This window comes from Stomoxys calcitrans, chromosome 5 (assembly GCF_963082655.1).
Source record: "Stomoxys calcitrans chromosome 5, idStoCalc2.1, whole genome shotgun sequence".
In the NCBI taxonomy this organism is placed as follows: domain Eukaryota; kingdom Metazoa; phylum Arthropoda; class Insecta; order Diptera; family Muscidae; genus Stomoxys; species Stomoxys calcitrans.
The window spans coordinates 66,626,859-66,651,448 of NC_081556.1; the positions used below are offsets into that span (position 1 = coordinate 66,626,859).

Below are 24,590 nucleotides of genomic sequence, written 5' to 3' on the forward strand. Positions count from 1 at the left end.
ATGAAAATACAGTTTTCTGCGATTAATTCCCCAAAAATTATGTTATTTTTATTTGCAGTGTCTAATTAAAAATAAATTCTCATTAACATACAAAACTCAGTCTCAGATGGCGTTTTGAAGTTATTAATTTAAAAAATAAATGAAATAAAATAAAAATATTCAAATTTGAATGCATTAAAAAAAAAAACTTTTGAGTATACTGCGTTAAAAAGTATAAAACAACAAAAACACAACAAGCGCAATAAACGTTTTGTCTGAGTTGGCAAATTCAACTGAAGTTATTCAACTCTCTTTAAACCACGCGGATAAAGAGTGTCATTCTCTCGCTTTCGTTAAGCACGAAATATTTTACTTGAACTTCGTTCATTGAGCTCTAAACAATATTACCATTCACAACCGCTAATGAAAAGCAATATGGATGCAAAACAATTTGTTTTTCCATACTTTGAAGCCATGTTTCATAAATACCCTAAGTAATAGATTGCTGCACAAAAGTATGTTAAAACCATATTATAGTTTCATGCATACTTATTGAGCATTCAAAATGCGCATAAGTATGCTAGAATAATTTCATATTGCTTCCAAGGGAGGAACAATTTTTTACTGGGACGTCATGTTTCTTGTTAAATTCTTTCTCGCATACTGTCTGCTCATGTACGCACACATATACACACACGCACACAAATTTGTTTGAGCGTGCTAGCAAAACGTCAATCAGCTTGATAACAAGACGGCGGATTGTACCATATGATTTGTGGTTGTTGTACAAATGTTACCACCTTTAGTTGTTTCGCAATGGGGTTCTTCTTACTCTACTGCAAATTTTTTACTGGAAAAGTACGCGTACAGACCTAATATTATATGACCACTATGTTTGATGTACCGTGTGTACTTCACTAAAGTTTTCGTTTTAGCCAGTGCATCCAAGCTAATTTCGTCCACAAGCTGTGCGTCGTTTTTAGCATCATTATTGTTGAAGCCCATATTAATTGCGGCTGTAGTTTTAAAATTGGACAAATATAACCGATTTCAATTGACGATAGTTAATAATTAATAATCCAGACTTGAAAGCACAATAAGCTTAAATGGGGAGAAAACGGAAAGTTCCTGTTGCTAACGAAGAAAAGGAAAATGAAGTAGAGATTATGCATACTTCTACGCAAAGCTCTCCGAAAATGAGCAATGGACCAATTTACACCATAATGTCAAAAATACAGTTGAATGAAACGTTTCACAAGAAATATATCAAGGAACTGCGTCAGGTTTATGAAAAAGTATGTGCCTAATTTTTCGTATTATAGAAAAAACTTACATTTTCGAATATCTTACAGATGGACCATGATGCTTTTATTTATACATTCATTAAAATGATCAAATCGGCTATGGTTGCGGATGAGACCAATGAATTTGCTCATACTACACTGTTGTTTTGTGCAAAGTTTGTTGGATCGTTTGAAGGAGAGGAAACCCATCCACTGATGGCCGATACGTGTCATTGGCTTTTAACAGTGAGATGTGCTATTTGATGTTCTTAATATTTTTTAAATTCGTTTCATTCTAGACTATTTCCAATAACCAACATGTGCGATTTCGATTGTGCCAATTTGTCAATATGATACTAAATGCGTTGGGACAAGAAGCGACTTTGGACGACGTAATATGCGACCGCATACTGGAATACATGGTCGGACGTTTAGTGGATGTGGCACCGAATGTTCGGGTTCAAGCCATATTGGCAATGCAAAGATTGCAAGTGCCCGATAATCCTGACGATCCCGTTCTTCGTTCCTATCAGTATCATCTTTGCGCAGATCCCTCCCCTAGAGTTCGTCAAGCGATTATTACCTGCATGGGTCGCAATTATCATACGATCCCGTATATACTAGATCGCTTGTGGGATATTGATGACAAAGTTAGACGTCATACCTATTTGCATATGAGCAGTTTTCCGGTACGTTCATATAAGGTTTCACAACGTCTTACACTACTTGAGCAAGGGTTAAATGACCGCAATGAATCTGTGCGTAAAGTTGTTACTACTATTATGCTGCAGCAGTGGATCGAGTCTTATCAAAAAGACCTTGTGAGCCTCATTAGCGCACTCAAGTTAGATTCGAATGAAATAGAACTAAACCGTTTCCGTAAGATAGCCAAACAGGCCCTAAAGGAAATATTTAAGTAAGGAAAATTGCTAATATTAAAGACTTTCTAAAAATATTCTCCACATTTTAGGAGACAGGGTAAAGAAGAGATAATTGCCTGTTTGCCTCTGGAAACTGAGGATACCTTCTACCGATGCGTTCCTCACTCCAAACTTACAATTGAATCTGCGTTCTATTGGCAATGTCTTACTGAACATCTCCAACAAGAAATGGCGGAAGAAATCGACGCAATAATACCTGAATTAAGCGTATTTTGCTCCTTTGTTGACGGTTACTGTCTTTCGCATAAACGGGAAATGGACAAGTTTGAGTCCATGGAATTTCAATATATCCTTTTGTCTTTAATGGAGCTATTGTATACATATGACCTAGGTGACGAGATTGGCCGTGGTCATTTGCAAAATCTTTTAGAAAATTTACTAAAAAACTATGCCTTAGATGAGAAAGTCATTGAAGTAATTGTAAAGTGTGCTGAAAACTTAATTACGAACCAAGAAACCCGTCATCAGGTAAATGTGTGTTTAATGTTTGAATTATTTTTGACTTCCATTCTTCTTGAACTAGTTTTTTTTGGATATAATAAACGACTTATGCGGTCTGAGTGCCAAGCAGCAGGATTTGGTTCATGATAGAAATCTTATTAGCGAGCTGCTTGCAAACTCTACGGACGCCGATCTTAACTTAAAACTATCGTCGCTAAAGGTTAAAATATTGGACTTGGAAGAACAAGAAATGAACTATGTTCAGATGAAAGACTATGTTCGAGCACAACAAATAATTGAAGTAAAGAATACGGTCACCGAAGAGTTTACTAACTTACTAAGACCCCTTTTGGATAAGCGTAACAGTGAATCCGATGATGCGGTTCAGCCGCAGTTTTCCCGAGTTGTGAAGCATGAATGTATTCTAAGGAGTTTGCAAGTTACATACTACATGGTTGTTTCGAAGCGTGTCAAGACGTTAGGACATGCTACTTGCCGTTTATACAATGTAAGTATAATCGTTGTTATTGTTGTTGTGGCAGATTTTTGTATTCTATCTTTTGTCTGCTTGGTTCTGTTGAGTGTCCAGAGCCAGGAACTCTGCGACCAAGATGGGGTGCGTCCAGAGGGATCTGGGTCTTGCTGGCCAGTTAAGCAGGTGATGTGTGTCGTGTGGCCACTGGTCATAATCGGTTTATACATCCTGCACGTTGGTATCAATCCCTGCTCTGTAGAAATTGAGGCGGCTGTATCTGCCGTATCGTAATTGCGTCATAACTACTTTGGTTTTTCGGTGGAGGTCAATTTGTTCAGGTGCAATGAAAGGCGGTCGTCCTCCAAGGACCACAATCACCCGATATCACTCTACGGTACTTCGAATCCTTATCCATAAATTCCACAAATGACTGGCGACCACACAGATAACTCGCGACCCAGCGATTCAGGCCTGGATAGAGGGACGTATTGACGATGTTCTCAAATAGTTTGGCATGGCTGACCGTATCGAGGGCCTCCGATAGGTCCAGTTACACTAGGACCCTCCTATCATATGGCCTGGGCTGATTGAAGCTACGGCAAATGTATCCGGGATGGCATGCAAAGCAGTTGTTGTGCTATGCAGCCTTCGCAATCAATGCTGATGCTCGGCGAATGGAAATTCTCCCACGAGGCTCATTAGAAGTAATGCCTCAAGCGTCTTGGATATTGGTGAGAGAAGGAAGATCGTTCTGTTCGACTCCCCCAATCTCGGGTCATTGTTGTTGTTGTAGCATTGTGGTGTACACTGAAGCGGCAGCCCTTGCCGATGAAGCAATCCAAGGGGTCAATCCGGTACGTACAACCGGCCTGATCTCGGGTCCTTTCCAGGCTTCCGGGATCACTCTGCCCGTCGGAAACTATAAGAGTGTTCAAAGACAGGTTGAGAACAGTAGTAAGGTACTCAAAGGAAGTAGATCCAGATTATTCATCATAAGTGTATAGATTCCGTCGGGGACCAATGCCTTGGATGATTTGGAGCTACGGATGACATTCGTAACGTCATCCACGGTAAATTGTGATGGCTGTCCATCGGCTGGGAGAGCACGAATACGACGAATGCCTTTTCTCCTTGCGCTGCCACTCTCGTGATGCACAATAAATTGATGGTTGAACAACCTGGCGCGTCTCATCGGATCAGTCACGGTTATGTCGCCAAAGAAGACTGAGCTCCTTTCATCCCGATTGACTTAATAGTAGACCACAGCTTGCCTAAACCAGTGCCTAAGTTACATTGCTCCAAGTGTTCCCTGTTTATTTCCAGATTCAGCTTGCCTTATTTGAGGTTAGTTCGGAAGAACAACGAATCCCATCAAGCTCATATACGAGTACCACTGTCTGCGACGGGAAATAAAGCCGCACTTAGGGTATTCGAAAGGCCGGCATAAATCGAGCGGCCGCAGCGTTCATGAAGTCACGGAAATTCTTCTTGGCAATTAGAACATTCGAGGGGGGTGTCAGTTCACTGAAGCGGCGATTGTTGTACTCTCTGAAGTCAGCCCAATCGGCCTTCATCTTATTGATAAACGTCCGGCGCTCAGGGAGACCGTCGCAATTCAATTGCGAAAATTGCAAAAATGGTACACTGGTCTGGCAATATTGGGGCTGGGATGCTGCTGTTGCTGGTCCCTCTGTAAATCACGATAGCGGACGAATGAATAAATATATACATTTCAAATTTTGCTCAGATACCTCCTATTAATGTTGGACATTGAGGATTGCAAATGGATAGAGTTGGGCGATGGATAAAAAATACCCCAAAGTATTTACATGTAATGTGGGTAAATACCCGGGCATTTACCCACACATTCCCAAAAGCTAGGTATTTATAATTTTGCAGATATCTTGGGTATAAAAGCAATTTCGAAACAATAATTAATGATTTCGCACTCTTTGTTCATAAACCTGGTCTTTTTAGCTCATAAAATCGGAATTTAGTTATATAGAACCGCTATATAGACGGATCTCCAGACTTAAAGTATTGAGGCAATAATATTTCAGGCTCCAACTGTTGTAGAAACGATCGGCCTGGGCAAAGGTGTGGTGGAGTGGCGCTTTTTATTTCTAAGTTATAGACTTATATGATTGTATTCAGTAGGATAAATTTTGGTGTTGTGGAATGCCTCATTATAGAGGTTACATGTGGTACAGAAAAATATTGTCTGGGGTTGTTTATTTACCTCATGGAAACTTTGAAGCATTTGAGAATGAGGTTTCAGAACTGTTTGTTCGCTATTCTAAGATTATTGTAATGGGAGATTTTAACAATAAAATGTTTGATGTCACATGGGCGTTGACCACAAGGCTAAATTTAGCAGTTGTTCACAATTCAATTCCTACACATTTTGTTGTGCATCAATCAAATTCACTTCTTGATTTATTCCTAGTTTCTCTTCCCAACAACGTTGCGCTTTCCGATCAATTCTTTTGTCCCACTATTTCAATGCATGCCTTTATATACATATATTTCTTTTTCTTTTCCGACTCAACGTCTTCAGAAAGTCTATGAATATTATGACTATACATGTGTAGACCCTGACGAGTTCCAAGCAAAGGTACAGTCTTTGATTTTATTAATATGTGGTCTACGTTGGATGTGAAGGAGCAAATATAAATATTTATCTCTGGACTTGCTCACATTCACTCTGTTTGTCCTTTGAAAAGAGGAAAAGTTGTTTATGAAAAGGACGAGTGGCCTTATTTTACCACGTGTCCCTCAGTGATTTGACTTTTAGAGCGTTTCGAGGGGATTCCACGGAGGAGAAATGGAGGATTTATTACAGGGCACGTAATAAGGCAATATCCGTTATTCGAAAAGAAAAAGACATGCTCATGCATCTTATTTTGATAATGAAAGTAATACAAGGACCTTATGGAGTAAAATCAGGTATAATGGCTTATTGGATGGTGCTCGGTATGGTTGTCATGGAATGAATGTGTCCCTCAGTGATTTGACTTTTAGAGCGTTTCAAGGGGATTCCACGGAGGAGAAATGGAGGATCTATTACCGGGCACGTAATAAGGCAATATCCGTTATTCGAAAAGAAAAAGACATGCTCGTGCATCTTATTTTGATAATGAAAGTGATACAAGGACCTTATGTAGTAAAATCAGATATAATGGCTTATTGGATGGTGCTCGGTATGGTTGTCATGGAATGAATGTTGATGAGTTGAATGCAAGATTTATTAGTAACCAATTGTTGTTGTAGCAGTGTGCTAAACACTGAGACGGCAGCTCTAGCCGATGAAAAACTCCATCGGGTCAATCCGGTACGTACAACCGGCAGCCATGGGATTGACCCTGGTAGTATTTATGATTTGTTGGTGCCTAATGTTTTTGGCGGTAATATTCTTGGGCGAGTTTTTTTGATGCATTTTCTTAAATAAACACCAATGCTGTCGGAGATGATGGATTTTCTCAAAAATTGTTTAAAATACAGCTCATTTATATGTTGCTACTTATTTGTTGCGTTTGGTTAGTTAAATCATTATATCGTCGACCTTTCCTTCCGATTGAAGGTTAGGAAAATTATTCCCCTACGGAAGAAGGCAACCGTTATTATCCTTGTATAATTTATGGCCAATATCGATTTTAACGACTCTTTCGATAACTGTTGAGCATATCTTTAAACGTTAATTGTTACCCTATTTTGAAACCTTCATAGTGTTGAGTGATTATCAATGTGGGTTTCGCAGCAATAGTATTTACTGCTTAAGGCTCTATTACACGGCATGTAGTTGTCTTAGGACTTGCCAAATTAAGCACATGTTGAGTTGTACATGTCTTATGATACCTACACTTTTCAAAATAGCACATATATTTTTTTCGATTAGAGCGTGCTCTATTCCTTCTGACAAAAACATAAAGAAATCAGCTGTTTTTGTTTTCAGTCGAATGAAAGCAAATCCAAATTAAATTGATTTCACAAATTTATGATATAACCAGCTTTCTTACAACATTAAGAATTGTTACACAAAAAAATCTGCTTTTGCTCAAATTTTTAGGTTATGTCATACGAAAATAACATAGGCAATTTTAATGACCAAAAACTATATTCCGCTATCCAAGGATTTAGAGAAAGCGTTCGACAGGGTGAATTATTCCATTCTACTTCAAAAGCTGCGTGGTCTTTATAGTTTTGGGCGGAATGCTTGCCGACTTATATTGTACTATCTCCCGGGCAGGTATCAGTGCGTTTGTGTGCAGGGGAAACATCTGGAATCCTTCCTGTTAGAAGTGGAGTTCAGGGCTCCGTGCTCTTCATTTTGCATGCAAAATGGTCTGTTTTCAAGTAGTATTGGTGATAATTGCTCACGTATTTATTTGCTGACGATATGCAAATTTCAATTACAAGAGAGCATAGTTCCATAGACGTGATGCAACATGATTTGTGATACCTTGCACGTAGTACGGGATTGGATGACACAGATTAAATTGGATGTCAGTACTGGGAAGACGAAGGACATGGTATTTTCTTCTCATCCGACATCATTTCATATTTCTTACAGTGGCATCCCAATACAATTGGTGGATCAACAGGAATGCTTAGGTGTCATATTAGACGACAAAATTGAATTTTGGCCCTCATATAGAGCGGGTTGTATCACATTTCGTATTTCTCCTTGGGCCGTCTTCAAAATTGCGACCTGTTGCCAAGGTCAATGTAGGAGGGAGGCCACCGTAGCGCAGAGGTTAGCATGTCCGCCTATGACGCTGAACGCCTGGGTTCGAATCCTGACGAGACCATCAGAAAAAATTTTCAGCGGTGGTTTCCCCCTCCTAATTCTGGCAACATTTGTGAGGTACTTTGCCATGTAAAACTTCTCGCCAAAGAGGTTTCGCACTGCGGTACGCCGTTCGGACTCGGCTATAAAAGGAGGCCCCTTATCATTGAGCTTAAACTTGAATCGGACTGCACTCATTGATATGTGAGAAGTTTGCCCCTGTTCGTTAGTGGAATGCTCGTGGGCAAAATTAGCAATTTGCATTTGCCAAGGTCTATGAAGACTAAACTGGTTGATGTTCTGGTAATGCCTAATATTCTCTACTGTTTAGAGGTATATTGGGGTACATCGATCCAGAGTATTGATAGGGTACGCAAAGTCTTTAACAGCGCTATGCATTATCTATTTTTCGTTAATCGCTTTTCTCATATTACCCCCTATGTTCAAATTTCTTTAGGGTGCTCTTTTGTGAATTATGTGAACTTAAGGTGCCTTTTATTTTTTATAAAATTTGTAAATTTTTATGTCCGCAGTTTCTTCTTCGGTAGTTAATATTTTGCGCTCTACCCTTTCAACTCATTTAAATGATATCTGAATGGCAATTTTTCTACAATGCTATTCGTCTTTGGAACTCTCTGCCTCCTCAGAAAACTTTATATGATTATTTCTAATAATTTGTTTACCTTGTATATATGTTAAAAATTGTCTACTTATGACAGAAAACTTATTTATTAATTTGGTTACTTGTTTAATTATCTAATTTTTTTTGTTAAATGCGATTATTATCAACACAAATTTTATTATTAAATCAACTATTGTAACAATCTTATTATTACAACAAAAGTCACATACTATAATTATAAGATTTAAAATCTTGTTGTATGTGAAACTGAAAACAAATAAACAAACTAACAAATATTTCCCGTTTGTCACAACACATGGATAAATCATTTCAGGTGAAAGTGGCACGCTTTTAATGTTCTGTCGGGTGCCCTGAAATCTTTTAATATGTCTTTGTCTACCTACCGGAAAAACTTCTTGAATATTTTGTTTTTAATTTTTTTCTTTTATATGCCTTATCCTTTCGGCGTTTTTTTAGTAGCATCCTGATACTAGGAATGAACAAATTTTTATTTTTTCTTGGCCAATAATAGGTATTATTATTAAGATTAGAATTAAATTATGCAATTATTAAATTGTTTATGGAGTAATTGTTATACATGTCCAGCAGCCTTCCCAACCACCAAGAGAAGCGACCGCCGTCCGGAAATGTCGATTAGATCTTCAAGTTCTAGCTCCATAAACGTAGGATTTTAGATAAAGCGGTGTATCATGCAGACCACCATAGCATTTATGACGACGAAGGAGAAGCAAACCTCTATACTACACACTAAAGTCCAAGAACGATTCGGTAGACTCAGCCAACTTAACTCCTTTTGGCAAGAGAAACGCCAACATGCGGGATGTGTGCCCAATTCCCGACATGGGATAACTGTGAGCACCAGCGAGAAGCTTAGCTGTGAGCTACCAGGTGCATCCACAGGTAGCGGATAGTGGAATGCTCCATACGGAGTATGGCAGTGAAACGGCAGTCGCGGACAATCATCGGCATCGAGCGGAAAGTCTTAGTGAGAGCTCGGGCGGCACCGGCTCTTGCACAAATACTGAGCGCCTATGACAAGGCGAGTTAAAGGCGCCTTTAAATAACCAATGGCTAATCTGTTCCCGCGGCGATCGGTCCTTTGCACCGAAAGGAGTTTGCTCACCTACAGGAGCTTGACGTGGATCGCCACAAACACATGAAAATGTGGCTTCAATAACAACACGACACAATCTATTTATTCTGGAGGCATCTAATTGTTGGATGAAGACGGAAAGTTGTTATCACAACACAGAAATATGGTGGCAAGCTGTAGGCCATAATTGTGTACTATCAAAAACAAACATAACAAAAGCAAAACTAAACATGTTTGTAAACCTTTTTAGCAACCCTTATAAATTCGTTTTGATAATTTTTCCATTTTATGTTAATTTTTCAAAAAAATAATAGTCAAATGTTTAGCCAAAATAAAACAGCTGAGGCAAAACAGCTGTTTTCGAAATATGGAAATTCCCTCTCTCAATCAGAATAGGAGGATTTTATTCGAGGGAGAAATTTATTCCCAGGGAGTTTTCAGAATTTGGCTGTATATCGGGAGATTGGTCTATAAGGCAGTTACACTGTCGGCCAATATAAAGTGCGGTCAATCCCATGGCAGCCGGTTGTACGCACCGGATTGACCCGATGGAATCTTCATCGGCAAGAGCTGCCGCCTCAGTGTACGTGTTCGTCTTTTTTCATGGGAGAGGCACATCCCGGAGTGCCTTCTCCGTACGCTTCTGGTCCGTGCCGGGATTGAAAAGAACCCCGGACCCTGGTTCTGTTCCGCTTGCCAGAACCGCCTTCATCATCGGTCAGTGTCGGTGAGATGTAACCGGTGCTTGGAGTGGGTACACTTCCGTTCTTGCTCTGGCCTAACTTCGCTACGGGAGTATAGTCATACTGGCTATGTCGCTAGGTGCTGTGCGAACATAGCCAGCAGTGGGTCACAAGCGTCGCCGTCGTCGCCTTCGGCGTCCTCGTCGTCGGACTATGTGACCCCCCCGACCACTCCCGTACGGCAATTTATGCATCGACAGCACCCTAGCCCTACTATTGCCAGGCCAGTGCCGGGAAGTGTATCGTTCTTGCAGCTAAACTGCAATGGACTGCGAGGCAAGATTAATGAGATTGTAGATTTTATGGGTCGGAAGAGCATATCGGTCGCAGCGATTCAGGAGACAAAGCTGACTAACACCTGCAGCTTGCACAGTTGTCACGGCTACAATGTGCTACGTAAGGATCGCTCAAGGAATGGAGGTGGGGGATTGGCCTTCGTTATACACCATTCCGTGCAGTATAGACCTATCTCGCCTGCGCTTGACGCTAGTGACCCATACATGGAATGTATGGGGGTAGCAGTCAGGTCTGGTACTGCCGAGATAGAGATATACAACGTGTATATACCGCCGGTTGATAGCTGTGTCCCGATTAATGGCCAGGCCTACAGCCCCGACATAAGTGGGTTGCTATCTGGCCATGGTCGTCTGGTTCTGGGGGATTTTAATGCACATCACTCGTCATGGCATTCTCTCCTAGGTAACGTGCTTGTGGCTGAGAGGGAATTCCGAGACATCATCAACGCAGCAGCCGCTCGCTTTATACCAGCCGGTCGAATAACGCAAGTGCGACCCAATTTCCCGGCGCAAGCAGTGGTACTCGCAGACGAGCGTGATGGGATTCGTGCTATGGACCCCGCTAACCCCAGAATCAGCGAGCTGAATCTGGAAATAAACAGGGTAGTCAACGAACATAAGCGGAATTTGTGGCTGGAACACTTGGAGCAATGTAACTTAGGCACCGGTGCAGGCAAACTGTGGGCCACTGTTAAGTCTCTCTCGAACCCCGGTAGACGGGACGACAGGACCTCAGTCACTTTTGGCGAGATAATCGTGACTGATCCGAAGATATGCGCCAGGTTGTTCAACCGTCAATTTATTGTGCATCCCGAGAGAGACAGGGCAAGGAGGAGAGCCATTCGCCGTAATTGTGGTCTCCGAGCCGATGAACAGTCATCACAATTTACCGTGGGCGAAGTTACGAATGTCATCCGTGGCGCCAAATCTTCCAAGGCGTTGGGCCCCGACGGAATCTCTACATTGATGCTGAAGAATCTGGATTTACCTGGAGTTGAGTACCTTACCACTGTCCTTAACCTGTCATTGAACACTCTTATAGTTCCCGATGTCTGGAAAATGGGCAGAGTGATCCCGCTACTGAAGCCTGGTAAAGACCCGAGTTTGGGGGAGTCGTACAGACCGATCTCCCTTCTCTCACCAGTGGCTATGACGCTTGAGGCATAACTCCTCCCGAGCCTCGTAGGAGAATTTCCATTCGCCGAGCATCAACACGGATTTCGGAGACTGCACAGCACAACAACAGCTTTGCATGCCATCACCACACACATTTGCCGTGGCTTCAATCAACCCAGGCCATGTGATAGGACGGTCCTCGTGGCACTGGACCTATCGAAGGCATTCGACACGGTCAGCCATGCCAAATTATTTGAGGACATCGCCAACACGTCCCTCCAGCCAGGCCTGAAACGTTGGGTCGCGAATTATCTGTGTGGCCGCCAGACATTTGTGGAATTTAGGGATAAGAAGTCAAAACACCGTAGAGTGAAACAGGGAGTTCCCCAAGGTGGGGTGATATCTCCGGCTCTGTTTAACCTCTACCTATCCTCCATCCCACCTCCTCCAGACGGCATAGAGATCGTATCATATGCGGACGATTGTACGATCATGGCATCAGGCCCCCCACCCATTGATGACATCTGCGATAGGTTGAACATCTACCTCAACGAGCTTGCCTCATATTTCGCTGCGAGAAATCTCAAGATATCCGCCACCAAATCTTCAGCCACACTGTTCACTACAAATACGCGTGAGGTGAATACTGAGCTGACTGTGATGGTCGATGGAGAAATGATTCCGACCATCAAGTGTCCCAAAATACTTGGCGTCACATTTGACAGCTCCTACACTTTCTCCCCACATGCCACAGCAATCTGCAATAAAGTCAAAAGTAGAAACAAGGTCCTCAAGTCACTCGCTGGCAGCACTTGGGGTGCAGACAAAGAAACCTTGTTGACCACGTACAAAGCAATTGGCCGGTCTGTGGTAAGTTATGCAGCGCCAATGTGGTCACGTCAACTTTGTGACACGCAGTGGAATAATATTCAGATCTGTCAGAATGCCGCCCTCCGAACTGCGACGGGCTGTCTCCTCAGTTCTCATGTGGACCACCTCCATCAGGAGACAAAGATCCTACCAGTGCGAAGACATAACTACATGCTGTCTAAGCAATACCTTTTGGGCTGTTATCGCAGAAATCATCTAAATCATCATCTTGTGGATAGATACCCACCGCCCAGAAGCCTTAAGGTAGATCTACACGATCTAGAGCGTGAGGTCCAGCGCTACAAGAGAGAACCTCTAGATCAAGCGGCATATCAAGCGGGTCTGAACAACATTCATGCAGACACGGTAGCAGACGCGTTAATTGGCTACCGGGTGAATGTAGTCCTTGGAGAACGACCACCACCCATTGCACCCGAAGAAATCGACCTCCCCCGGCAAACCAGAGTGGTTCCGGCTCAATTACGTTCCGGCAGATGCAGCCGCCTCAATTCCCACAGAGCTAGGATTGATGCCGACGTGCAAGATGTATGTCCCGATTGTAACCAGGGACCGCACGATACACGTCACCTGTTTAACTGCCCGGCCAGACCCACTCGACTCAGACCCAGATCCCTGTGGACGCACCCCATCCTAGTCGCGGAGTTCCTGGGTTTTGACACTCAACAGAATCAAGAAAGATAGTACACAATAAACTGCTACAACAACAACAACATAACGTGCGGTTGTGTACCCTTCATTATTAATCCTCAAAAATAATACATCTGCATGTATTATTTACTGTTTATTATTGTCCCAATATTTGTTGGAGTGCCTCAATTATTTCCATAAACATTTGAAATTTTTAAACTCGTTCGTTCAGGTTTCTGATGTAAAGGTATTGTAGGGTAAAAAAAAGTCTTCGCGACATAATAAAGTGCGTTTTTTTTTTATAAATCGTGAAATTTATAATATATTCCTGATTTTTTTACAAAAAAATTGTGGCAAGTTTTTAAAAAAGAATAATATGTAGTAAAGTACCTAACTTTTTCGTTCAGTGTTACTTAAATATATAGAAAATAACCATGGACCATTACTTTTTCGAAATGAAGCCCTTAACCGAAACTCAAAAAGATATATTGGTACAAGATCGCGAAAATCGGATGAAATTGAAAGCTTTGAGCACCAAGTATAAAATATCAGAATCCGGGGTCAGAAAAATTGTTGCTTTGTATAAAATAGGAAAGTCAAATAAAAGTTTGAAAAAATTATATTGCAGAAAACGTAAGACAACGAAGCTTGAGGATAATCATATTTCAATTCTAGCAATTCTTTTACGACAGCCAGAGATATAAAAGAGATGCTAGAATTAAATATTTAAATAAATATAAATATTTATTCGAACTTCCCAAAGAAGATTTCATTAAAGGGGTTTAAAAAATGTCTTCGCTAAGAAAAACCTCTCCTACGAGCAGCCAATAGCAAAAAATGATTGGCTTTTGCAAAAAACAATACAGCGGTCAAAAAAAGTATTCATCATTCAATGTTTTTTTTTTAATAAGTCTACAAAAGACAATTGGAATAAAAACATATTAAACTAATGATGCAGTAGTGCTTGTGTGATATATATGTACACAATTTCATTGTTTTTTAAGGAAAAAAAAATAGTATTTATTGGAACAAAAAGGGCCATTTTACAGCTGAACACAAAAAATTAAACAAAAAAAGTATTCATCATTGCAAAAAAACAAAAAAATAAATAACATAATTTAAAAAAATTAATACTTTGTTATTCGACCACCGCGTCTTATAACTTCTTTTAAACGGTTTGACATCGATTGGACTAATTTAGCGGTTATATTTTGGTCTATATTAGTCCATTCCTCCATTATCACCTGTTGCATTTGACTCTTGCTCGAAAAATTGCGCGTTCTCAATTTGCGTTCGAGATGTTCCCAAAGATGTTCAATTGGGTTCAAGTCGGGACTTTGAGGAGGAGTTTTAATGACTTTGGGGCAGTTATACAGCATCCACATCTTGGTATTTAAAGCAGAATGTTTGGGGTCATTATCTTGATAATATTGAAAGTTATTACCAAGCCCAAGTTTTACAGCACTATCTTTTAAATTCCTCTTTAAAATGTCAATGTAATACTTATGATCCATTACTCCATTAATAATTTCAAGATTTCCCGCTCCTGAAGCCGCCATACACCCCCAAACCATTAAACCACCTCCACCATGTTTTACAGTAGCAACTGTGTTTCGTTCTTCAAGCTCTGTATTTGGTTTTCTGTACACTATGACCTTTCCATCGCACCCAAAAAGATTAAACTTGCTCTCGTCTGCAAAAATGACTGTTTTCCAAAATGATTCGGGCTGTTTTACATATATTTTTGCGAAGTTTAGCCTTTTCACTCGGTTTATTTTATTTATAAAGGGCTTCTTACGTGCAGTTCTTCCTCTGTAACTATGCCTTTTGAGTGTATTTCGAATTGTTTGTGTAGTAACTTCCTTCCGTAAATATTCCATAGTGTTTTTACGAAGAATGGTCGCATTTGTCTTCGGAGTTTTCTGAACTTGCCGCACTAGCCAACGCACATCTCCAACTGAAAGTGCTTTTGGTCGACCAGATCTTGGTTTATTGTCAACAGTTTTCGTTTCTGTCCACTTTCTGATGATGGATTGTATAGTAGATCGTGGTCTATTTAATATTTCACTGATAGTTTTTTGAGTTAAACCATTCCTGTGGTGTTTTATTATCAAAACTTTTACCTCATCAGAAACCTCGTTTTGCTTACGACCCATTTTGACAAAAACTATATTTTCAATGAAATTAAATATTTGCTGTCAAGGGCAAAGCCTCCTTTACTAAATAAAACAGAAAAGGGGGATTCCCAAATAATATTTGAATTTGACTTTGATGATAGCACATCAATGATGAATACTTTTTTTGTTCTGTTTTTGGTGTTATTATATAAAATTGCATTTTTTGCGCTAATTAAATTTATTTTTTGAATTTATTTTAAAACATATTACGAAAAATAAACTATTGCATAAAACTGCATTATTTGTTTACTTTAAATTTTCTTCAATTACCCAAAATAAGTGAATTTATTATCAATTTTGCTAATGATGAATACTTTTTTTGACCGCTGTATATAAATATGGCTGAATCATTTTGGAATAAAGGAAAAGAGTGTGGTGTAAACCAACACAAAGGCTAAAATCGAAAAACCATATACATACTGTAAAACATGATGGAGTAAGCCTCATCGTGTGGGGATGTTTTTCCTCTTCAGGAGTTGGTAGGCTAGTTAAAAATGACTCTAAAATGACTGGAGAGCACCATGTAAATATTTTTGAAGAAAATCTTTATGGCAGTGCGGAGGAAATGGGCTTGGGGAGTTCATCTTTCAACAAGTCAATGACCCCAAGACCCACGCTAAAAAATATTTTGAAGAAAATAACGTTGAAAAATTAGAATGGCCTCCTGGAAGCACTGATCTAAACCCCATAGAGCATCTGTGGGCTATCCTAGATGACAAAATCCCAATGGGATCCACATCAAATCTTGAAACATTTTGGGAAAAATGCAAAGTGAATGGAGGGCAATTCCAACAAATACTATGAGGAACCTTGCTTTAAGTATGCCGTAAGTAAGTATTGAAAGAAGTCATAAATAGGTTAGGTTAGGTTGAAAAGAGGGTGCAGATATTAATCCGCCCCATGCCACTATGGACATACACCTAAGCCAGTAATCGGCTTGTTGTGCGCTCTAAAAACTACAAAGTAACCTCTAAAAAGAAAATTTTAAGTTAGGAATTCCGCGCTACTTACAAAATCCTTAATTGTTTTCAATGCCACTCTCCTAAGTTGGTTCATGTCTGATATTGTGTCTCCACCTAAGTACCGGTATCTGTTAGACGCGAAAGCCGGGCAATGACAAAGGAAATGCTCCAACGTCTCATCATCTTCCCCGCATGCCCTACACATGCTATCACTTGCTGCACCAATTTTACATAAGTGAGCTCGTAGTCCTATGTGTCCCGTTATGATACCAATAGCTATACTGACCTTCTTGCTTCCTTTCAGTAATAGCCTCGTCTTCTCACGATCTGGATCCTCCTATAGGATTTTCGTCGTCCTACACCGTTTCGCTTTTTCACAATCTTGCATGTGCATTCGTCTACTCCCTTAACTCGGACTGCGTCGACCCGAAAGGCTTCGGGTTAACCAAGTTTATTGACGGCAGTCCTCTGGCCTTCATCGTTCCTTCCAGATGGCAATACTAGGGTTCCGTCAATCCAAGACTGTGCCGATGGCAGCAGTGCGTCGCACTCGACTTCAAGGTTCATCTCAGGTATCCGATCGGAAACCTCTCCCCTTCCTTCCAGGTTTCCTATCGTCGCCTCGACTATATGAGCTGCTCCCATCCTCAATCCATTCTCCCATCGCCTTAAGTCTCATGCCGTAGTGGCTGCCTCACACTTAATCTGTATGTCAATGGGTGGGATATCCAGAATAGTCTCCAGTGTCCTAGTGGGCGTGGTCCTCATTGCTCCGCCTATGCCAAGACAACATGTTCTCTGAACCTGTTGTATGGTCCTTATGTTGCACTTTTTCTCCATAGCAGTCCACCAAACTACTGAGACGTAAGTAAGTATTGGCCCCATTTCGAGCCTACGGCCCGTCTACATAGTGCCCAACATCTGTGAGCCTTCTCAGTACGCTCCTGAATGTGACACTTCCAATTCAGTTTCCTGTTCCTGTTTCCTGTTTGACCCTGTCAGATATCGAATTCGTCTTGGTGCGGAAACGTGATGCGTAAAATTGGCCCACCTTTGTCTTCCTCGTGAACAGGCATATTTCAGTCTTCTCTGGGTTAACATTGAGACCTCTGGGTCTAGCCCAGTGATATGCCATATGCAAGACCCTTACGGCCCTTCCGTATTAAAACATCGTCTGCGTAGCATACGGGTTCAAATCCCTCCTCAGTCAGCATCCGTAATAGGTCATTTATCGTGGTCACCCAAGGGAGTGGCGATAATGCCCCCCTGAGGTGTGCCCTGTGCCACTTTCCCCCTTATATTTATGCCATTGGACACACAATTTATCCACCTGTTCCTTAGCATATGGTTTATCCAGTCTCTAAAGACCGGGTCCACCCGGTACTGGTCTAAGGAATGGATCAGTGTGTCGCTCGATGTAAATGCATACCGCCAGTGTGTACGTTTTGGCATCGAAAGATTCTTCTATTTTATGCACAACCTCGTGCAGTGCAGTCTCGCAGTTCGCTGGATGTCATAATCTTTATCATGGTGTCCACAATACGTTCCATGGTTTTGAATAGAAAGGACGTAAGGCTTATGGGTATGTAGGCCTTTGGTGTCGCATAACTTGCCTTGCCGGGCTTAGGTATAAACACCACCCTTGCCTCCTGCCGGGAGGCTCCCATATCGTCTACTAAAGTTTCAGTTTGGACATGGGTTTTTGAGAGAAACTTTTTTTCATGGCGGCGTCATTAACGCTATCGACCTGTTCGCAGAAAAGCTTCCAGGAGGCACGTTTTGCCGCTCTGGTAATCTTATTGAGCCGTGTGTAATACACATCCCAATAAACTTCCGCTTTTTTACGACGTGCTCTGTTAAAAAGTCTGCGGACCTCTATCCCAATATTGCGAATCTCCCCTGTCATCCAGAATTTTTCTTGGGCTGATTTCCTTTCCCGAAGAGGACAACTATTTTCGAAGTGCAGTCTTAATCCTGTTGACATTCTCGTCAATCTCTTCTATGCTCGGACAATCTAATTTATCTTGCCCAAGTCTTCTTCTGAGTAGCCTTCCGAATTTTGTCCAGTTGGCCTTCAACTTATTCCGGAAGCTTATCGGATTCGGCGCTGGCCACGCTATTCTAAACCTAATGTAACGATGGTCAGAGAAAGAGTTCCATGGAGACCCAATCCAATCCTGAACCTCATCGATTAGATTTTCGTAACATATGGTCACATCTAATACCTCCTCCCTAATCCTATTAACAAAGGTAGCGGTGTTACCAATATTAAATGTGTTAGTATTCAAGAACTCTGCCAGGGCTTGGCATCGCTTATTAGTCGTACAGACCGATCTCCCTTCTCTCACCAGTGGCTATGACGCTTGAGGCATAACTCCTCCCGAGCCTCGTAGGAGAATTTCCATTCGCCGAGCATCAACACGGATTTCGGAGACTGCACAGCACAACAACAGCTTTGCATGCCATCACCACACACATTTGCCGTGGCTTCAATCAACCCAGGCCATGTGATAGGACGGTCCTCGTGGCACTGGACCTATCGAAGGCATTCGACACGGTCAGTCATGCCAAATTATTTGAGGACATCGCCAACACGTCCCTCCAGCCAGGCCTGAAACGTTGGGTCGCGAATTATCTGTGTGGCCGCCAGACATTTGTGGAATTTAGGGATAAGAAGTCAAAACACCGTAGAGTGAAACAGGGAGTTCCCAAAGGTGGGGTGATATCTCCGGCTCTGTTTAACCTCTACCTATCCTCCATCCCACCTCCTCCAGACGGCATAGAGATCGTATCATATGCGGACGATTGTACGATCATGGCATCAGGCCCCCCACCCATTGATGACATCTGCGATAGGTTGAACGTCTACCTCAACGAGCTTGCCTCATATTTCGCTGCAAGAAATCTGAAGATATCCGCCAAATCTTCAACCAAATCTTCAGCTACACTGTTCACTACAAATACGCGTGAGGTGAATTCTGAGCTGACTGTGATGGTCGATGGAGAAATGATTCCGACCATCAAGTGTCCCAAAATACTTGGCGTCACATTTGACAGCTCCTACACTTTCTCCCCACATGCCACAGCAATCTGCAATAAAGTCAAAAGTAGAAACAAGGTCCTCAAGTCACTCGCTGGCAGCACTTGGGGTGCAGACAAAGAAACCTTGTTGACCACGTACAAAGCAATTGGCCGGTCTGTGGTAAGTTATGCAGCGCCAGTGTGGTCACGTCAACTTTGTGACACGCAGTGGAATAATATTCAGATCTGTCAGAATGCCGCCCTCCGAACTGCGACGGGCTGTCTCCTAAGTTCTCATGTGGACCACCTCCATCAGGAGACAAAGATCCTACCAGTGCGAAGACATGCTGTCTAAGCAATACCTTCTGGGCTGTTATCGCAGAAATCATCCAAATCATCATCTTGTGGATAGATACCCACCGCCCAGAAGCCTTAAGGTTGATCTACACGATCTAGAGCGTGAGGTCCAACGCTACAAGAGAGAACCTCTAGATCAAGCGGCATATCAAGCGGGTCTGAACAACATTCATGCAGACACGGTGGCAGACGCGTTAATTGGCTACCGGGTGAATGTAGTCCTTGGAGAACGACCGCCACCCATTGCACCCGAAGAAATCGACCTCCCCCGGCAAACCAGAGTGGTTCTGGCTCAATTACGTTCCGGCAGATGCAGCCGCCTCAATTCCCACAGAGCTAGGATCGACTCAGATCCAGATCCCTGTGGACGCACCCCATCTTAGTCGCGGAGTTCCTGGGTCTTGACACTCAACAGAATCAAGCAGACGAAAGATAGTACACAATAAACTGCTACAACAACAACAACCGCTTATTAGTGTTGGTGCTACCCCACGAAATGTGGTGAGAGTTCGCATCGCACCCTATTAGTACCTCGTTTTCTGTCTGTTTTGCTTTCCTCACCAGCCGTGAGAAAAAAAATTTTTTTTCTTGTTTAATTATTTATTTTTTTTTAGGACTTCATATTTCGTAATATTGCCTCCAACCAAATAGTGATTCGAGACTGGGCGTTAAAGTGTGGAGCAGCTTTTAGTATGCTTTACGAACCTCTGGCTAAAGACGTTTTCGATGAACTCTATGCACAATTCTTTAAAAACCATAACATACGCATATGGGAAACGGCAATTACATGCATATTTGAATTATTGGACCGTTATGGTGTTGATAGCTTCATTGTACAAGAAGAACAAAGTAAATCAAAAAAGAATGGACGTCAATTATATAATACTTTGGAATTCATAGATGTCGATGATGATACTGGACAATCCACTACACTTGGCCAAGGCGTGGGGGTTATTTATATGATGTCGCATTTTTTGGATACTTGCGATGATTTGTGCATTCTAAGAGCTATAATAGATGGTTTTTGTCGACTGGTTTTACATGGCCACATTGAAAATCGTGATATAATGGAGAAATTGCTGCTGCGATATTTTAATCCGACGACAGGTAGTTTACGTGGCCAATGCGTTATATAGGCGATATACAAAAATATCCTTAATTTTTCAGAACCCGAAATAAATCAGATATTGAGTGTGTTTCTTGAAAATCTAATACAAAATAGAAAGCAAAGGCTTCTGCAGCCATGCCTTATGGCGACAGTCAACTCCGTGCTCTCAGCGCCTTATGACAGTCCTCTTCATGATATACGACCAGAAACAATAACTCACTTCATAATAGACACAACACGTCCCGATGCCCTTCCTGGAATTAACAGTGAACACTCGCATAACATGCTGGCATTCATTTTTCTCAATGAAATGGTTAATAATCCCAATAACAAAGAGCTCTGTAAGCTGCTTGCAAAAGATTTGTTGAGTCTAGAGATAAATCTTACTATCGATACTAAGTTGAAGAATGAAATGAAAGAACTGGCAGACAAAATTATACAGGTATGTCGAGAGATAGTTCTCAAAGTTTTTGTTTCTTATTAATTTTTTGCTCTAATTATATGCATAGAACAAATTCGACCCAAAAATCGTCAAAAACATTATTGATTTTAAAGACATGCTTGACGGTGTATTCAATCCTCCGCCAAAACCCGATGACGGCGGCGAGCAAGATTCGGAAGAGGAAGAAGTAATGACTGGACCTGATCCTAATGTACTTAATTCAGCGTCACAAAATTATACGCAATGTGCAAAAGAACCAAATAACATAAACGTAAATGCTGCAATTAATGAAATGGATTTATCCCAAGAAAATAACGTGGAAAGCACTGTCACATATCGAAGTCAAGTGACTGGTGATTCTCCCACTGCTGTAAATATTACAACAACATTTGGAAGTGAAAATCGCACCGAACACAATCTACTGCGAAGAAAATCGAGGCAGTCTCGTAACACTTCTCTCGACAGTAATAACACGGCAATAAGCGATAGTGCGGAGCGCCCCAACAAAATACGAATAGAAGCTCGAATTGATTCTGATAAAAAGAGCGGGCAATCGCAAAAAAATGCAGAAATTTCTTTTTCTCGAGTTCGCCGTTACCTTCGATACAAAAAAAATGACACCAGCTCTAATAGGCCAAAAGAGCCGGAAATAATAGAAATGATATTAATAAGTCCTAAAGTACCTCAATTTCCCACAAGCAACGTTCGCGTAGAAACAGAAGCTCCTTCAACACAGTTGACGCCTCCCTTAGTGGAAAACGAAGCTTCACCTTCAAGTGGTCAAAGCCGCAGGAGCCACCACCCAACCATTGGTGAAACAACTCAAACTAAAAAAAATAAAACAACAAATGGTAGCGATGAACCTGTCACCAACACGGAAAGCCCAAACCGACCACGACGCTCAACTCGAAGAAATAATACTCAAACCGAAGTTTCCAGTACCACCGCCCAACTTAGCGAAGAAGTAAGAAAAATAAAATGAAAACTTGCATATCATCATTTATATGTTTATTTATTAGTTAGATACATCTGAAGTCATACCTGCATCCCCCATAGCGATGCCTTTGGAGAAAACATTGCGTCTAAGAGCCAAGGATACAGTGAAGAGTCGTACAATGCGTGAAAGTCCGCAATCAATTGGCAAAGTGAGTACGACAACATGTACCAGAAGTAGAAGGCTTCATCTCTGAATGCTTGAATGAACAGCCCACATTTCATATCACATATCAGCACTAAGTTTGCCTCCTTTTCATTTCACCTATTTCTTGAAACAATTTCGTTTTGTATCTCAAACAATTGTAATATTTTGGCAACGACAAACTAAAATACCAATTTTGAATAAAAACTAATTTGTTGTGTTATTTTATTGCAAGATATTTCCGGTTAATTTGAAGTTAATCCTGATGAATAACATAAATTAAAATTTCAAATAGATAACCGATTGTCTAGCTGGAGGCAAACAATATTATTGTTTCACCAAAATAATTGCCATTTGGACAATGATATATTTTTGAACTAATATAACTGTTTATAGGAGTAAATGATCAATCTTTGCTATATTTTATTTAGGTTTTGGATTGTACTCCTCTTCGCAATGGACGTAAAAGGGGTTTTCGAAAGTCACCGGTCTTACTTGCCAAAGACTCTGCTAAAAAAACTGTACCATCGCCTAAAAGAAAACATCGCTGCTTTGATCTTGGCAATTAAAAGAGTATTCATTAATTGCAAAGTACATGCAAAATGTATATTATTTTTCCGGATGTAGATGGATGTAGAAACACAGGAAAATATTTATTAATATATCTTGCATTATGTAACTTGTCATTGTCATTTACCGACAAATATTTCCAACTAAAATCAGGTGAATTTGATATTCAGTAAAGAATAAAAAACGAATGTATCCCCATCGAGTAATTGACAAAAAATAAACAATCAATAAACAAAGTAACTAATGGGTCGGTTATGGATGGTAAACTTAGTTTATTTGCGTTGCCAGTTGACGAATTTATGGGCGATTATGCATGCACCCAACTATGCACAGTGTTGCCCTGGTGGACAAAATGCAAATAAAAAAACACTCCTAATAATAAGAATTAAAAAAAACCATACTTGAGGCCTCCCTTCAACTAATCGTTGTTTTCGTACGAAGGCGTGTTTAACAAATTAATGTTACATATTTTTTTTCCCAAAAATTAATAATGTTTGTATGGAAACCTACTATCAACATACAAACCACTTGGGTTCGGATTGATTAGATAAAGAAATAAAAAAGGTCGTATAAGTACATAATTAATGGCACATTTGTCACCGTGGTTGCTACCGTTACTTTAAATAAGAGGCAGAAGTAAAGCTTAAACTGTCAAAATTGAAAATTTCCTCAGAGTAGATCTAAAAAGAGTCCGACTTGGACCACTCTAATTCGTTTTCAGTATTCTTCAGGAAGTTTCCTGAATCAAAAAATTTAATTTTAGCTGCCCGAACTTGCACCATTTTCATATTTTGGATTATATTGGGAAAAAGTGCTTTTCGGACCCTTTTTAGAAAGAGGGTTAAGAACTCCTTTAAAATGGGTTCTAGCGTATCAAAATATTCTGCAAAAATGTTCTCCGGAAAATTTCACGCCGGAAATCAGTGAAACGAAAAACACAATCCACGGTATAGATCATTATGCAAAATTTTGAGTAGTTTTTTAACTTATGTTAGAAAAAGTACGTCTTATGCATAGTGTGATTATTTATAGGCCTGATGGCTCCGCATTGCATTGCATGAAATAAATAAATAAAAAAAAATAAAATAAATAAATTTCACTAAATCGGAACTTTAGAAGTCAAATGGGACATCGGTTTATATGGGAGCTATATCAGGGTATAGACTGATTTGGGCCATACTTCACTGTTTTCTATATTACACTCAAATTTACACTTGTCCGAAATTTAAGAGCTTTATGTTAACCCTAACTATTTGTGTCTAATGAATGTATGAAGAAGCAACACTGTGGGATGGGAGAAAACTTCGTGGAAATAAGTAGGCAATCTTTGAACACGTAAAGATATATTTACGAAATTATTTACGGTTGAGGTGTTAACCAAATTATGTGCAAAATATCAGGGCCCTAGAAGGCCGTTGAGTGGAGCGGATGTGTTTTTATTTCGCTCCTCAAAGAGAAAAAAAATATCCGTATCTCGGAATAGGTACTACCTATTACGAAC

General features: G+C 40.7%; 1 protein-coding gene across 1 annotated transcript; it reads left to right on the top strand.

Moving 5' to 3' along the window:
• Positions 1-927: 927 nt before the first annotated feature.
• On the top strand, positions 928-23,329 carry LOC106083373 (condensin complex subunit 3). The gene is made up of 10 exons (XM_059369536.1): positions 928-1,274; positions 1,332-1,508; positions 1,562-2,178; positions 2,233-2,671; positions 2,727-3,152; positions 20,446-20,938; positions 20,999-21,381; positions 21,449-22,345; positions 22,401-22,526; positions 22,951-23,329. The coding sequence occupies exons 1-10, from the start codon at positions 1,086-1,088 to the stop codon at positions 23,086-23,088; spliced, it is 3,885 nt and encodes a 1,294-aa protein (XP_059225519.1). The 5' UTR covers positions 928-1,085; the 3' UTR covers positions 23,089-23,329.
• Positions 23,330-24,590: the final 1,261 nt, after the last annotated feature.

Bases quoted from the DNA above. Each gene is read 5' to 3' on its own strand.
- LOC106083373 (XM_059369536.1), top strand. From the start codon at position 1,086: ATGGGGAGAAAACGGAAAGTTCCTGTTGCTAACGAAGAAAAGGAAAAT. The intron at 21,382-21,448 runs GTATGTCGAGAG...TTATATGCATAG, and splicing joins TGGCAGACAAAATTATACAG to AACAAATTCGACCCAAAAAT. The intron at 22,346-22,400 runs GTAAGAAAAATA...TTTATTTATTAG, and splicing joins CCGCCCAACTTAGCGAAGAA to TTAGATACATCTGAAGTCAT.